This window comes from Gorilla gorilla, chromosome X (assembly GCF_029281585.2).
Source record: "Gorilla gorilla gorilla isolate KB3781 chromosome X, NHGRI_mGorGor1-v2.1_pri, whole genome shotgun sequence".
Classification (NCBI taxonomy): Eukaryota; Metazoa; Chordata; class Mammalia; order Primates; family Hominidae; genus Gorilla; species Gorilla gorilla.
Genome location: NC_073247.2, coordinates 108,728,071 through 108,742,735, shown reverse-complemented (window position 1 = coordinate 108,742,735; position 14,665 = coordinate 108,728,071). Strand labels below are relative to the sequence as shown.

At 35.6% G+C, this 14,665-nt stretch overlaps 1 protein-coding gene and 1 pseudogene across 6 annotated transcripts in view; one reads left to right on the top strand and one right to left on the bottom strand.

Moving 5' to 3' along the window:
• DIAPH2 (diaphanous related formin 2) overlaps positions 1 to 14,665 on the bottom strand; it is a 914,723-nt gene that overhangs the window by 634,250 nt on the left and 265,808 nt on the right. For all 6 annotated transcript variants that reach the window (XM_063703105.1, XM_063703103.1, XM_063703104.1 and 3 more), the window contains 2 exons: positions 8,287 to 8,604; positions 1,455 to 1,569 (listed from right to left, as the gene is read on the bottom strand). In XM_063703105.1, the coding sequence (XP_063559175.1) occupies positions 1,455 to 1,569; positions 8,287 to 8,604 (433 nt within the window). The remainder of the gene's footprint in view (positions 1 to 1,454; positions 1,570 to 8,286; positions 8,605 to 14,665) is intronic.
• LOC109024641 (NADH dehydrogenase [ubiquinone] 1 beta subcomplex subunit 5, mitochondrial-like) lies at positions 12,232 to 12,800 on the top strand (annotated as a pseudogene).

Below are 14,665 nucleotides of genomic sequence, written 5' to 3'. Positions count from 1 at the left end.
AAATTAAGATAGGCCCATACACAAAATTCTATGCAGTATGTAAAAAGAACACAGTAGATAAACACAAGCACCTACAGAATAATCTTTAGGCACAGTTGGTGAAAACAGCAAGGAATAAAAAACAAAAAATGATAAATGCACATATGTGTTGAGAGGCATAGACTATTTCTAGGAGAAAATGTGAAAAATTAGAATTAATGATTTTATCTGGGCAAAATGCTGTAAGTCTGAGATTGAAGGGAGATTTACATTTGTTAAACTACCTTATTTTACTATATGAATAATTTGCTATAAGCATGAACACTTTGCTACAAGCAATTTTTTAACTTTAAAAAGTGATTATAATAAATGGCAATCACTTGAATCATTGAAAAATTCTTTAAATGTGAGGTCTGCGATATCAAATGAGAAAAAAGAAAGGTAGGCCTAATAGTAGTAACTTTTTTTAAATGTCAAAATTCTTCAGACTAGTCTAATCACCCCAGATTTGTGTGTGCATATGAACTTCAATTTACAAAGAACAACAAATACAGCACAACAATCTCCAGTATACATAATCTAAAAAAAAACAAATTTTCACACCTCTCTATCTTCCAAAATTTATATTCTCATATTCTAAGGCATAATATGACAAATCAGACAAATGAATGATAAAGGTGCTAATTCCAAGGGCATGAGAGTATGGATTATTTCCATTTTTCAACTGCAAGGACTCATTCAGACAAAAAGTAATATCCTCAACTAAACTATCACTTCTACAATAATTAGTGAAATAATCATGTTGAAATAAAATACCAAAAATTAATGAACCATAACAATCTGAGATTGAGAAGCTACCTGTATAGTAACAAAATCATGTGTGAAATTCACAAGCAAATAAATAAAGGATCTAGTCGTAAACAAAGCACTCTATTATCAAATCAGTAAACAATACTTATAAGGTACTGGATTTTGATATTAATAGAAAATATCTAATTATAGCAAAAACTATAACATTTCCTAGGAATCCAAATTGATAAGTAATACAAGCATGACAGGAAAGACTATTTAAGACTATGGGACCAATCTTATTTCAATTTCATGAAAAATTCTGAGACTTTAGTGTTCTCTTACATTATTTTCTCTTACATGATGAATCAACGGACTCATCTTCCCTGCTTCTCAGTAAAAACGACTATTTTATAATGGAGCAGTGCAACACACATATTTAACAATAAAAATAAAACCTGTATTTTCAGAAGAATAATAACATTTATGTATAATAAAATTCAAAGGTAAAATAAATTTCCTTCTTTATTCACTAGGTAAAATATAGTTAAATGTCAATCTATTTATGTTTCACCCTGTCCAGTGTGGGAAAAGTATACATATACCCATTACTAGAAATTTTTAGCAAAGCACTAAATTAAATTATACCTGAATCGGGAACTTATATTTTATTTTTAAAAATGTACCTTTTATCTGAGTAGCAAAATTCAATGCCAATTTGGCAAAGAGATCTGGATTCTCAAACTTGTCTTCTTTGACTTTTAACCAGAAACAGTTCTCAGATAATTCTGTGGGTTCAATCTGAAACAAAAATAACAAAGAAAAGATTCTAAATTATAACCTCATATTTAAATTTTCAAGGAACTAACTTTCAGCAAGGTTGAATGACAGTTCCTTTATTCCTCTATCCTCTAAGTCAATTTCAGGATGTATCTAAATAATACTTATAAAGTAAATATTCATTGGGAAATTCAGAATTATGTGACGAAATGGTGAACAATAGAAATAGACCACATAGCAAATTGCACCTTAAAAACTATTCTACTGGAAGGAGTCTTAAAAATAACTTATGAAATCCTAACCCCAACTCACATAAAATCTTCTTGTTCCTGGGTTTTTTAAAACAGGGAAACTCAGAAAAGTGAATTCCCCTTGTTCACTCATTAGGTTTAAGGTAGCAACCATTATGATAGCTGACACACGCCTCCTACGTTGTGTCAGGTACTGTCTTAAGTTATTTGCATATATTAACTAATTTAATCCTCGTAATAATTTTTTGACCTGTTATTATCTCTACATTAAAAGATGAAGAAACAGAGCCCAAGAAAGTTTAAGTGGCTGCCCAAATTAGTAAATGGCAGAGCTGGGATTTTAAACCTAGATAAGTGCTCCAGAGGACTGTGGTCTTAACTACTACCCAAGATTAGAACTTTATCTTCCAATACACCATGAAGTTTTGTGATGTATAACTACCATTACACCGTATACTAAATTGTTAAATTAGGAAGCATACGACTACATTAACACAGGAAGATAACTAGGCAACAGCTTTGTAATCTTGAATTTTGATGAATTGTACTTAATTTTTTAAAAAGAAAACTACATTCTAAAACCATTTACTCCAAGTTTACTCTTATGAGCAAAGCATAAATATACGCATAAGATTGAAAAATGATTTAACCATCATTCTGTTTAAACCAACTTACTACATAGATGCTGTCTAATACTGTAAATATGCTATTGGATGACACATTTCCCCAGGTTGTCTGGGTAAATGGATTTTCATTAGAAAATTAGTTCCCAGTGAATGAGGACTGTGTCAATCTACATAATAACCTTTTAAAACAAACATATTATTTTCTAATAATAAAGCCAAACAATATTCAGAAGAAAGTATTTTCATACATCAAAAAAAATTAAGGTATATCAATATTGAATATTGTCACTTATTCCACACTATTTGAAAGTGTAAAATTAAAAAAAAAAGTCATTCACTAAGAAAAACAAGATAAAAAGGCTCAATAATAAAAAGGATTTTATTCAAGAAAAATGGGGAATAGGCTTCAGCTGACTGGAGGCAGGTGGCACTCATATCCTCCATAAAAAGCCAAAAAAGAGAGTAGATAATCACCACATGTAAAAACACTGGAATTTGGCAGGGAAGTTACAGAAAACACCTGAGGCATGGAAGGAGAGGGAATCCAGGCAGCAAGCCTGGCTGTGATTAGCTGGGAGCCCAGAGACGCTCCCCCAATGTGGGAAAAGGGTAAATAACATATCCCCAGTGGTCCAGATTCCCACTGTGAACTCTGAAGATTCTAGCCATAGGAGAGCCACTCAGCCTCCACAGGCCCTGAAACTAGTCTTTAGTATACAAAGCGAGCTGCAGTCTGTGCAATGGCATTGCTCTAGAATGGGCATTCACACTGGATCCCACACATGCCACCAAGACCAAAGCAGCTGCAGTATGGTAACAGATTGAGAGCCCAAACCCAACCAGACTACATCCTGCTCTGGGGATGAATGATACTCTATCTCCACATCCTTGGAGCCCACTGAAATCTCCCCACATCCACCCAGATGACTGCAGTGGTGTGATACTGGCTAGATCCAGCAATGAGACCAGGTCCCAGCACTCTAGCCCACAAGGTGTCCTACATCCCAGGAACACGTGGTGCAGCATATTGGAGAGGCTACAGGCCAAGAGAGAATGGGACACTATATTTAAAGTGCCAAAAGAAAAAAAAAAAAAGAAGCCAGTTGTATATACCCAACAAATCTATCCCTCAAAAATGAAGGAGAAATACATAATGTCTTTCCCAAACACGCAAAAACTGAGGGAATTCATCACCACTAGACAAGCCCTGCAAGAAATGCTTAAGGAAGTCCTACGTATCTGAAAGAGAATATATCATGAAAGCACATGAAAGTATAAAACTCACATGTAGAGCAGATACACAAATGAGAAAGAGAAAGGACTCAAATGTTAACACTACAGAAAACTACTAAACCACATGGATAAACAATAACAAAGAAAGAAAAAAAACAAGGGATACACAAAATGAACAGAAAACAATTAACAAAATGACAGGAATAAGTCCTCACCTATCAATAATAAACTTCAATGTAAACCAATTAAATTGCCCGCTTAGAAGATATAGACTGGCTGAATGTACTAAAAAACATGACCCAACTATATGCTTCCAACAAGAAACATATTTCACCTGCAAGACACACATAGGCTGAAAATAGAAGATATTAAATTGCAAATGGTAACCAAAAGTGAGGAGTAAATATATGTATATCAGATCAAACAGATGTTAAGTCAAAAATAGTAAAAAGAGACAAAGTAGGTATATATATATATATATATATATATATATATATATATATATATATATATATAAAGGCATCAATTTAGCAAGAGTATGTAACATGTCAAAATATATATGTACCCAACACTGGAGCACCCAGATATACAAAGAAAATATTATTAGATCTAAAGGGAAAGGTACACTCTAATATAGTAATAGTTGGGGACTTCAACACCCTACTCCCAGCATTAGACAGATCATCTAGGCAGAAAATCAACAAATAAACATTGGATTTAAACTGCACTTTAGAACAAACGGGCCTAAAAGACATTTACAGAACATTTTATCCAACAGCTGCAGAATAAACATTCTTCCCATCAGCATAAGAAACATTCTCAAGGATAGATCATATGCTACTATAAAAAACAAGTCTCAACAAATTTTTAAAAATCAAAATCATATCGAGTATCTTCTCAGACCACAATGGGATAAAATTAGACATCAATAATAAGAGAGATTTCAGAAACTATACAAGTACATAGACTTAAAGAACATGCTCCTGAATGACCACTGGGTCAATTAAAAAATTAAGAAAAAAATTAAAAAATGTATTAACATAAGTGAAAATTAAAAAAACAATATATCAAAACCTGTGGAAAGCAATGCTAAGAGGGATGTTTATAGCAATAAACACCTACTTCGAAAAAATGGAAAGATGTCAAATAAACAGTTTAATTTTGCACCTGAAGGAACTAAAAAAGCAAGAACAAACCAAACCCCAAATCAGTAGAAGGAAAAAAATAATAAAGATCAGAGCAGAACTGAGCCAGACAGAGATTAAAAATATAATACAAAAGAGCAACAAAACAAAAAGTTAGGTTTTTTTTTTGAAAAGATAAAATTGATAAACCACTAGCTGGATTATCCAAGAAAAGAAAAAAAAAAAGAAAGACCTAAATAAACAGAATCAGAAATGGAAGGGGAGACCTTACAACTGATAGCACAGAAATACAAAAGATATCAGAGACTACTATGGACAACTATACATTAACAAGCTGAAAACCCAGAGGAAATGGATAAATTACTGGACACATACAATCTACCAAGAAAGTCCCCCCAATAAAGAAAAGCCCCAGGACTAATGACTTTACTAATGAATTCTTCCAAACTTGTAAAAAAGAACTAACACCAATTCTTCTCAAACTATTCCAAAAAACTAAAGAGCAGGAAATTCTTCCTAACTCATCCTATGAGGCCAGCGTTACCCCAATACCAAAACCAAACAAGGACACAACAATTAAAGAATATCCCAGATGAACACAGGCATAAACATCCTCAACAAAATACTAGGGAACTGAATCCAACAGCACATTCAAAAGATAATACATCATAATCAATGGGATATACCCCATGAATGCCAGGATTGTTTAACATATGCCAATCAATAAACATGATACATCACATCAAAAGAATGAAAGATAAAAACTATATAATTATCTCAACAGATGTAGAAAAAGCATTTGATAAAATGTAACATCCCTTCACAATAAAAACTCTCAACAATTAGGCAGAGAGGGAACATACCTCCATATAATAAATGCCATATATGACAAACCCATTGCTAACATCATACTGAATGGACAAAAGATGAAAGCCTTTCCTCTAAGAATTGGAACAAGACTAGGATGCTCACTTTCACCATTCCTATTCAACATAGTACTGGAAGTCCTAGCCAGAGCAATCAGTCAAGCAAAGAAATAAAGGACATCCAAATTGGAAAAGAGAACATCAAATTGTCCCTCTTTGCAGAAAACATGATCTGACATTTGGAGATACCTAAACACCCCACAAAAAACTCATATAATTAATAAATTCAGTAAGTTGGAGGATACAAAATCAACACACAAAATTTATTAATGTTTCTATAGCTGAACAATAAACTTGCTGGAAAAAAAATAAAAAGGCAATCTCATTTACAATAGCTATAAAAAAATTACAAACCTAGGAATAAATTTAACCAAAGAAGTAAAAGACCTTTATAAGAAAAACTACAAAACACTGATGAAAGAAATTAAAGAGGACACAAACAAATGGAAAGAGAGACAATGCTCATAGAATAAAGGAATTTACACTGTTAAAACGATGATACAACTCAAAGCAATCTACAGATTCAATGCAATCCCTATCAAAATACCATTAACATTTTTTCACAAAAAATAGGAAAAATAATACTAAAATTCATATGGAACCACACAAGAGCCTGAATAGCCAAAGCAATCCTGAGCAAAAAGATCAAAGCAGGACGTTGACTTCAAAATATACTACAAGGCTATAGTAGTCAAAACGGCATGGTACTAATGTAAAAAGAGATATATACACCAATGGAATAGAATAGAGAACCCAGAAGTAAATCCATATATTTACAGCTAACAGATTTGGCACAAATGTGCCAAGAACAGGCAATGGGGAAAGGACACCCTCTTCAATAAATGATGATAGGAAAACTGGACATCCATTTGCAAAAGAATTAAACCTGACCTATATCTCCCACAATATATAAAAATGGACTCAACATTGATTAAAGACTTAAGCATAAGACCTGAGACTATAAAACTACTAGAAGAAAACAAGACAAATGCTCCAGGACACTAATATAAGCAAAGATTTTGTGGCTAAGACCTGAAAAGCACAGGAAACAAAAACAAAAATGGGTAAGTGAGATTATATTAAACTAAAACGCTTCCGCATAGAAAAGGGAACAATTAACAGAGTAAAGAGACAATCTGTTGAATGGGAAAAAATATCTGCAAACTATTTATCCAACAATGGACTAATATCCAAAAAATACAAGAAACCCAAACAATAGCAACAAAACAAATAATCACATTAAAGAGTAGACAAATAATTTGAGTAGACATTTCTCAAAAGAAGACAAACAAATGGCCAAGATATATGAAAATGTGCTCAACATCATTAATCACCAGGGAAATACAAATCAAGAACACAGTGAGGTATCTTACTGGCATCTTATGCCAATTAGAATAGCTATTATCAAAAAGACAAAATGCTGACAAAGATGTGGAGAAAAGGGAACTTTCATATACTGTTATTAGGAATGTAAATAGTACAGCCATTATGGAAAACAATATAAAGATTTCTCAAAAATATAAATAATAGGATTACCATACAATAATGCTCCTAAATAACAGGATTACCATACAATAATGCTGTAATCTGACCACTGAGTATTTATACAAAGGAAAGGAAATCAGTATATCAAAGAGATACCTGCACCCTCATGTTTATTGCAGCACTAGGCACAATGGCAAAGATATGAAATCAAGATATGAAATCAAGCTAAGTGTCCATCAACGGATGAATGGATAAAGAAAATATAGTATTGAGACATAATGGAATACCATTCAACTATAAAAAAGACTGAAATCCTGTCATTTGCAGCAATATGTATGGAATTGGAGATCACTATGTTAAGTGAAAAAAGCTGGACACAGAGAAACAAATATCATATATTCTCACTCATATATGGGAGCTTAAAAAGTGAGTATCATGAAGGTAGAGAATAGAATGATAGTTACCAGAGACTGGGAAGGGTGTGTGTGGGAGGTGGGAGGGTGAAGAGAGATAGGTTAATGGGTATGAACATATAGTTAGATAAAAGGAATAAGTTCTAGCATTTGATAGCGCAGTAAAGTGACCATAGTTAACAATATGTTGTGTATTTCAAAATAACTAGAAGAGAAGATCTGAATGTTCTCAACACAAACAAATGACAAATGTTAAAGGTGATGGGTATCCTAAATACCCTGACTTGATCATTACACATTCTATGCATGTAGCAAAAATCATATGTACCCCATAAATACGTACAAATATTACATATCAATAAAAAATTTTTAAAGAAAAGCTATGTTAAAAGAATCAAAACTGCTTTTCATTTGTTGGTATATTTCAAATATTATTCTCTACATTACTTTGATTTTCCTTTTGCCTACTTCACAATGTCAAACTATCTGGAGAGTTTCCAATTATCTAGAACCTAAATTGAAAGATGGACATAAAATGATGAACCCACAAAGGAACGGAAAGAGTCAGCAGTCATACTCTCAAACATTATACAATGTGTACACATAGCAATGATCAACAAAAGCTAGACAAAGTCAAAAAACTCTAGTTTTAGTATTACCTTTGACCAATTGATTCTCTTCATGGACACTTCAGGTTTATACATTTTTTTCTGCTTCATTCCATAAGGTAGATTAAGTGATATTCCTGGGGGAGGAGGAACTCCTCCAAGGGGTGGTGGTGGAGGAGGTCCCCCAAATAAAAGTGGTGGTGGGGGTGGTGGTGGTATCCCCATCATTCCAGGTAAAGGAGGTGGTGGAGGAGGAAGAGCTCCTCCGGGTAGAGGTGGCGCGGGTGGTGGTGGAGGCGGCCCTACACCTGGCAATGGAGGTGCTGGAGGAGGACCTGGAATTCCTGATGAACTTGAGAGTACTTGTGCCTGAAATATAAATAATCCAAGTTTAAATGCTTATAAAATGTAATTGAAAACACTGAAGAAATATATATCAACAGATATTTGTAGTTTATCTATCTTATAAGATCATATATACTTTTTTAGATATTACTAAAATATCTAAATATTTAGCAAGATCTAAGGGTTTAACAGTATATGAAAAAGGCTTGTGTAGATTTTTTATAAGCATTATAAATTCTGGACAGTAACTACTTCTGTTAACACACAAATGCTAGGAAAGTTGGTATCTGATAGGGTTTGGCTCTGTGTTCCCACCCAAATCGTGATCGTGAGCAAGCTCTCACAAGACCTGAAGGTTTTATAAGGGGATTTTCCCTTTTTGCTTGGCCTTTCTCCTTGCTACTGCGATGTGAAGAAGGATGTGTTTTGCTTCCCCTTTGGCCATGATTGGAAGATTCCTGAGGCCTCCCCAACCCTGCAGAACTGAGTAAATTAAACCTCTTTCCTTTATAAATTACCCAGTCTCAGCCAGGTGCAGTGGCTCACGCCTGTAATCCTAACACTTTGGGAGACCGAGGCAGGTGAATTACCTGAGGTCAGGAATTCAAGACCAGCCTGGCCAACATGGCGAAACCCTGTCTCTACTAAAAATACAAAAATTAGCTAGGCATGGTGACACATGCCTGTAATCCCAGCTACTCGAGAGGCTGAGGCAGGAGAATCGTTTTAACCCAGGAGGCAGAGGTTGCAGTGAGCTGAGCTCATGCCACTGCACTCCAGCCTTGGTGACAGAGCGAGACTCCGTCTCAAAGAAATAATAAAATAAAAAAAAAAGTTACCCAGTCTCAGGTATTTCTTCATAGCTGTGTGAGAACAACAATACAGTAAATTGGCACCGGATAGTTGGGTGCTTCTGTAAAGATATGCAAAAATGTGGAAGCAACCCAAAAATGTGGAAACAACTTTAGAACTGGGTAACAGGCAGAGGTTGGAATAGTTTGGAGGGCTCAGAAGTAGACAGGAAAATGTGGGAAAGTTTGGAACTTCCTAGAGACTTGTTGAATGGCTTTAACCAAAATGCTGATAATGATATAAACAATAAAGTCCAGGATGAGGTGGTCTCAGATGGAGATGTGAAACTTGTTGGGAACTGGAATAAAGGTCACTCTTGCAATGCAAAGAGACTGGTGGCATTTTGTCCCTGCCCTAAAGATCTGTGGAACTGTGAACTTGAGAGAGATGATTTAGGGTATCTGGCAGAAAAAATTTCTAAGTGGCAAAGCGTTCAAGAGGAAGCAGAGCATAAAAGTTTAAAAACATTTGCAGACTGACAATGCAGTAGTAAAGAAAAATCCATTTTCTGGGGAAAAATTCAAGCCCTCTGCAGAAATTTGCATACCTGATGAGGAGCCAAATGCTAATCACCAAGACAATGAGGAAAATGTCTCCAGGGCATGTCAGAGACTTTCATGGCAGCCCTCCTACCACAGGCCTGGAGGCCTAGGAGAGAAAAATGGTTTCCTGTGCCAGGTCCAGGGCCCTCCCGCTGTGTGCAGTCGCTTTGGTGACCTGCATCCCAGCCACTTCAGCCATGGATAAAAGGAGTCATGGTACATTTCAAGACATAGCTTTAGAGGGTGCAAGCCCCAAGCTTTGGCAACTTCCAAGCGGTGTTGAGCCTGCAGGTACACAGAAGTGAAGAACTGAGGTTTGGGAACCTCTGCCTGGATTTTAGAGGATGTATGAAAACGCCTGGATGTCCAGGCAGAAGTTTGCTGCAGGGGTGGAGCCCTTATGGAGAATCTCTGCTAGGGCAGTGCAGAAGGGAAATGTGGGGTTGGAGCCCCCACACAGAGTCCCCACTGGGGCATTGCCTAGTGGAGCTGTGAGAAGAGGGCCACCATCCTCCAGGCCCCAGAATGACAGATCTACTGATGGCTTGCACCATGCACCTGGAAAAGCCACAAACACTCAACACCAACTTGTGAAAGCAATCAGCAGGGAGGCTGCACCCTGCAAAGCCACAGGGGCAAAGCTGCCCAAGGTTGTGGAAACCCACCTCTTGCATCAGTATGTCTTGGATATGAGACATGGAGTCAAAGGAGATCATTTCGGAACTCTGAGGTTTAATTACTGCCCTATTGGATTTTAGACTTGCATGGGGCCTGTAGTCCCTTTGTTTTGGCCAATTTTTCCCATTTGAAATGGGTGTATTTACCCAATGCCTGTATCCCCATTGGATCTAGGAAGTGACTAGCTTTTGATTTTACAGGCTCATAGGCAGAAGGAACATAACTTGTCTCAGATGAGACTTTGGACTTGGACTTTTGGGTTAATGCTGGAATGAGTTAAGACTTTGGGGAACTGTTGAAAGGGCACGATTGTGTTTTGAAATGTGAGGACATGAGATTTGGGAAGGGCTAAGGGTGGAATGATATGGTTTAGCTCTGCATCGCCATCTAAATCTCACCTTGAATTGTAATAATCCCCACGTGTCAAGGGCGGGACCAGAGGGAGATAATTGAATAATGAATAATGAATAATTGATAATTCTGAGTTCTCCCAAGATCTGATGGTTTTTTAAGAGGCTTTTCCCCTTTTGCTCGGCACTTCTCCTTGCTGCTGCCATGTGAAGAAGGATGTGTTTGCTTCCCCTTCCACCATGATTGTAAGTTTCCTGAGGCCTCCCCAGCTCTGCAAAACTGCAAGTCAATTAAACCTCTTTCCTTTATAAATTACCCAGTCTCAGGTATTTCTTCATAGCAGTGTGAGAATGGACTAATACAGTATCCTCCAAGATGTTGTGAAATACTCCTCTAAAATAATGAAAAATTAACTTTCTTTATAAATATATGTAAAAAAGAAGTACAGTGTATGGCTTGGGCCAGTTAGATTAGTTGGTTTGAATATGGGATAATAAATACAAGGTTATGGATTAAATTCCCTTGGGGGCTAATTAGCTTCATACAAAGAGTCTGTTTCATGGCTCTAGTAACTTAGCTGGCTTCTAACACCAATAATAAATACTAAATAGCATCCATTTCCATAGTAATATATGCTTATCAACATTTTTACATTTATTATTTCTTTTGATCCTTATTATAACCCTGTAATACAGATAGGGCATTATTATCTCACCTTTATTTCACTGCTTAAAGATGAGGAAACTGTTAGCTGCAAAAAAAGTTAAATGACTAACCAAAAGTTTCAGAGTCTGAACATGATTAGAATTTCAATGTGGTTCTTCTTACATCTAATACCATCCTCATTCCAATATAAAAGACTGTCTCTTCATGAATGGGTGCCATTTACAATGAGGACAATTAATTCAAATAGATAGGATTATGAGGAGGATATAACATTTCTATCAGAAAGTAACTTCAAGCTCATTCTCTAATGACAATGGATAACAGATGAAAGGGAACACTGCATTCCATATCATGTTCTTTTTAGAGATGATTAATCTATATCCATTTCCTTAAACCAGTACTGATCACAATGGCTCACTTTGCCAGATAAATATATATGAAAAGTAGAGCTGTTCATTATAAACATTCTTATGAAACCACTACCAATGAACACACATCTGTTTTAATCAAGATACGACATTAGATTAACAGAATGAAACGTTTAAAACTAATTAAGGCAGCCATGGCAGCCATGAGTTTTTTGCAACAGGCCTCAGTCACTGCAGTGGCAGCTGTCTGGCCAGTGCCTTGACACTCGACTGGGATTCAGGGGCTTCCTCACCCGTGGCTTTGTTAAAGCTGTCACTCCTGTTTAACACAGTGGAGATCATAGGAAAAAGACTATTTATCATGAAACCTTCTGGATTCTACAATGGGTGTTTTTTTAATTTATTGAAATTCTACATTTTGTTTATAGGGATTCCAGTGGCAATTGGAGAAACTCTAGTGAATGTATTCATTGGTGAAACTGAACTAGTAGAAATTCCAGAAGGCTATATCCCAGAACAATGGGAATATTATAAGCATCCTATATTGAGATGGATTGTCCATACTTTCTATGATGATCCTGAAAATAATTACGAAAGAACAATGGCTATCCTTCAGAATGAAACTGAAAAGGCTGAACTGCAGATAAAGGAGCTGGAAGTACGAAGATCAATGTGGAAGAGAAGAGATGGACCCTGGTATCAATATGTGACCATTGATAGGGCAATTATGGATCATTCTCCAAAAGCAACTCCCAGTAAATAAACATTTATTTATCTAAATACAAAGTGTATTCTCTTTAGTGGAAAATAAATTAGTAAAAATATTCTGTATTTTTGTTCTCTGTGATGAATAAAAGAGCTTCTTACATTACTCTGTTTCTCAATGTTGGTTCATATTAAGGCTTTTGATTTGGAGGTTTTGGTTTCCTCTTTTATGAAAGTTTAAAATATACTAATGAAAAACTGCAGGAATAGGAATTTGTGAACTCCTAAAGTTGTGGTAACTTTGAGAGGTGTTTTATTTACCTGACAAATGGAAGTTATAGAAGTCTAATTATATAAGGCATCAGTAATTGTAGTAGCTTGTACAAATGTCTGTATTACAGACATCTGTATTATTGAGGGGAAACTCAGGATTTTAAGTTCCATAAAATACTGAACGAACTCTGTAAAACATTAACAACTTAATAAACAAATTTTCAGTGAACAACAAAAAAAGCTAATTAAATTTCTCGGGATAGTGTCCTTTTTGTCCTCACTCATTCATTCATTCATTCAGAGACAGTCTCGCTCTTGCACAAGCTGGAGTACAGTGGCAAAATCATAGTGCATTGCAGCCTTGAACTCTAGGACTCAAGTGATCCTCCCATCTCAGTCTCCTGACTAACTGGGACTACAGGCATGCACCACTACCCCAGGCTAATTTTTTTTTTTTTTAAGATGGGGTCTCACTATGTGGCCCAGAACAGTCTCAAATTCCTGGGCTCAAGGAATCCTCCCACCTTGGTCTCCTAAAGTGCTGGTATTAAAGGCAAGAGCCACTGTGCCTAGCCCTCTCACCATTATTAATATAAATTTTCTACTTTGATTATTTAGTTCTTCTAACTAAATTTATAAATACCTTTTTTATTTATTTTATTTTATTTTTATTTTATTTTATTTTATTTTATTTTTGAGACAGAGTTTTGCTCTTGTTGCCCTGGCTGGAGTGCAGTGGCACAATCTCAGCTCACTGCAACCTCTGCTTTCCGGTTTCAAGCTATTCTCCTGCCCCAGCCTCCCAAGTAGCTGGGATTACAGGCGCCTGCCACCACTCCCGGCTAATTTTTTGTATTTTTAGTAGAGATGGGGATTCACCATGTTGGCCAGGCTGGTCTAGAACTCCTGACCTCGTGATCTGCCCGCCTCGGCCTCCCAAAGTGCCGGTATTACAGGCGTGAGCCACTGTGCATGGCCATAAATATCTTTAGAAAGTAAGCTGAAGCAAATTTTTGGAACAACCAGTTGAAAGGACTGACCTATTTACAAAAATATTAAAACTAACACTCATAGGTAGACAAGATCATGGAAAGGTTACCCATAATAGTCACTCACACTAGTTTTTTCACATAGATGAATGTTAATGTATGTATATACATACATACAACTAAAGTGTTTCTATACTTAGCAAATAACCATCCTCTCCTGGAATGCAATTTTCTCTCTGAGGTTAGAAAGAAAGACAAGATTAAAATATGTAAAATTATTTTAATTTTACTTTTAAAGTAGCAAAACTATGGAAAACAGTCTCATTTTATAGTCTTAACTGAGATAAAAGTAACTGTGGCAAAATTAAAGTTTCAGAAAATTAGTAATTTATCCTACAAATTTTGTGTATGACATGATATTTTTCATACTTCGAAAGGCAAAATGTGTGTCGTTTCCCATTTTTTAATTAATGGACAACATAATTCAAAGTAATATACGTTTGTAAACATCAGTCAATTTTTCACCTCTATTAAATCACATTTATTTTGGGAATTTTATACAACCACAAAATGCTATTATTTAAATAAAACTTTACTCAAGTTAAATATATATTTTACAGATTTAATAAGGAATCTCAAATATTTATATTAAATGCTACCA